The sequence below is a fragment of the Geospiza fortis genome, unplaced genomic scaffold, assembly GCF_000277835.1.
Source record: "Geospiza fortis unplaced genomic scaffold, GeoFor_1.0 scaffold166, whole genome shotgun sequence".
NCBI classification, from domain to species: Eukaryota; Metazoa; Chordata; class Aves; order Passeriformes; family Thraupidae; genus Geospiza; species Geospiza fortis.
Genome location: NW_005054310.1, coordinates 7,432,636 through 7,434,534, shown reverse-complemented (window position 1 = coordinate 7,434,534; position 1,899 = coordinate 7,432,636). Strand labels below are relative to the sequence as shown.

Below are 1,899 nucleotides of genomic sequence, written 5' to 3'. Positions count from 1 at the left end.
TGCTGGGGACAGGAGGACCTGGTACAAGGAGGACAAGTACAGGGAGTGAAACACACAGCCTTGCATGTTCTCCCCTCCTTGGCCAAGGCACAAGAAGTTGTTCTTCTGAAGTATTTTGAAGAGCTGTGGGGCTAAAAGCAGACAGAGGGAGACCAGTCCAACAGTGCCACTGTTTTATGAGGGTGTCCTAGAAAAGCCATCGTCCCAACCCAGCACCGATGAGACCGCAGGAGGCCACACAGAGCAATATTCAAAAAACTAAAACAGCATCTTTATTTTATACATAACAATCAGTATAAAAAGTTTATTACATAAGAGCTGTTCTGTTTACAATATATTATATTGCTTCAAGCTGATGCAGAAACTTCTTACATTATAGCTCTACTTTGTTTACAATATATTATGTCGGTTAAATGGTACCACTGCAGTTTCTTTTTAATACACAAAACTGTAAAGCCAAAAATAACATTGAATTGAGTTATTCGGTTTTTAAATTAGGCAACTTATTTATTTATGTATTTGTTTTTCTTAGGGAAAAGTCTAAATACACAATTTGTAAAAATTTGCAAAATGCATCTTTCTTTTGTCTTAGGCAAATTGCATCTGTACTCATTGAAATAATTCAGGGTTAGCATCTACAGGATTTTCTCCTTGACTATTGTTACTTAATTTTTGGATAATATTTGCTATATAAGCAATAAAAGGGAAGTTTAGCTGTAACTGAAGTGTGGTACAAAACACCATCCAAAGCACTGAGAGAAGAAGCCTATATAATCATGCTACAGAAGTATTTATAAAACTTAAAAGGAATAGTAAGTGTCAGCTCAGTGGTTTATAATGAAGCTAATAAAATTCCAGCCGGTAATCTTAACTGTAATGAACAGCATTTTAACATTCAATCCATGAGAGGTTAATGAAGGTTGTGAACTTTGTGTAACACGAACCATTTCAGATGTTGGAGCTCACCAGATATAATTGGATTCGGGTGGGACATGCTTCTCCTCAGCCCTTTTTGGCGAAGGCGTGTGCTGCCTGTGCTTGCTGCCTGCTGGCCTCAGGGCGCTCAGACCGCTGGCTCCATACCCTGGAAAATTATCCAGTTCAAGAAAAAAGAATCCACAGAAGTGGGCTCATGATCCACAGCTAATATTTCAAGTGGAAACTGTCTTACCCATTTGAACAAAGGATTTTCCTTTGCCTTACAAAAGTGCTCACACGCCTGTTACCCCTCAGGATGAACGGAGTCCTGCTGGACAGACAGATGCTTGGCCTGACCAGGGAGCCCAGGAATTCCAGCACAGCCAGGCTGTCACTCAGCCTGAGGTTCACATCTGCAACCCCCATGCCAGGTGGGTTACAGTCATAATGATCTGCCAGCTCTAGAGTGGGGCATTAGTGACCCCCTGGGGAGAATCTGCACCAGCTACCTGAGCTGGGCTTTGGTTTATAGCTGAGTGCAAAGAAAAAGAACACCAGTGACCATAAACACCCGGGGGGGAAAGAAAAGCCATCTGAAAAAGGCTTAGTAGAGCTGCTTTGTTGTGGGAAATGAAAGTGAACAATAAAAATGGAATTCAAAGTATTATGTTGTAATTCTTTATAGATTCATTTACTCATCTCATTACTTAAAGCTCATGGAAATTACTTTGAAAAACGAAGTCCTCTGTTCAATTTTTTAGCCACTTCTTTTTTTACGAAAACAGCTTCACCAAAGAGCCATTCATTTGATGGAATATGAAGCAATTCTCTCAAGTTAACTATAAATCTCCTCTCAAGACCCAGTGATGTTTGGTTTCAGTTGAAAAGAGGGAACTGCAGTGCATGCACATTAATGGACACTTAAAATGGGGGTGAATTTTGCCAAATGTCCATTTCACAGGTTCTTTGCTGAATACAAAG

The 1,899-nt window shown here is 40.1% G+C and overlaps 1 protein-coding gene across 1 annotated transcript in view; it reads right to left on the bottom strand.

The window, feature by feature from the left end:
- Positions 1-249: 249 nt before the first annotated feature.
- The window catches only part of WIF1 (WNT inhibitory factor 1), a 20,019-nt gene continuing 18,369 nt past the window's right edge, over positions 250-1,899 (bottom strand). Inside the window, exon 8 of the mRNA XM_031055603.1 lies at positions 250-1,084. Coding sequence (XP_030911463.1) covers positions 963-1,084 — 122 coding nt within the window. The 3' untranslated portion in view covers positions 250-962. The remainder of the gene's footprint in view (positions 1,085-1,899) is intronic.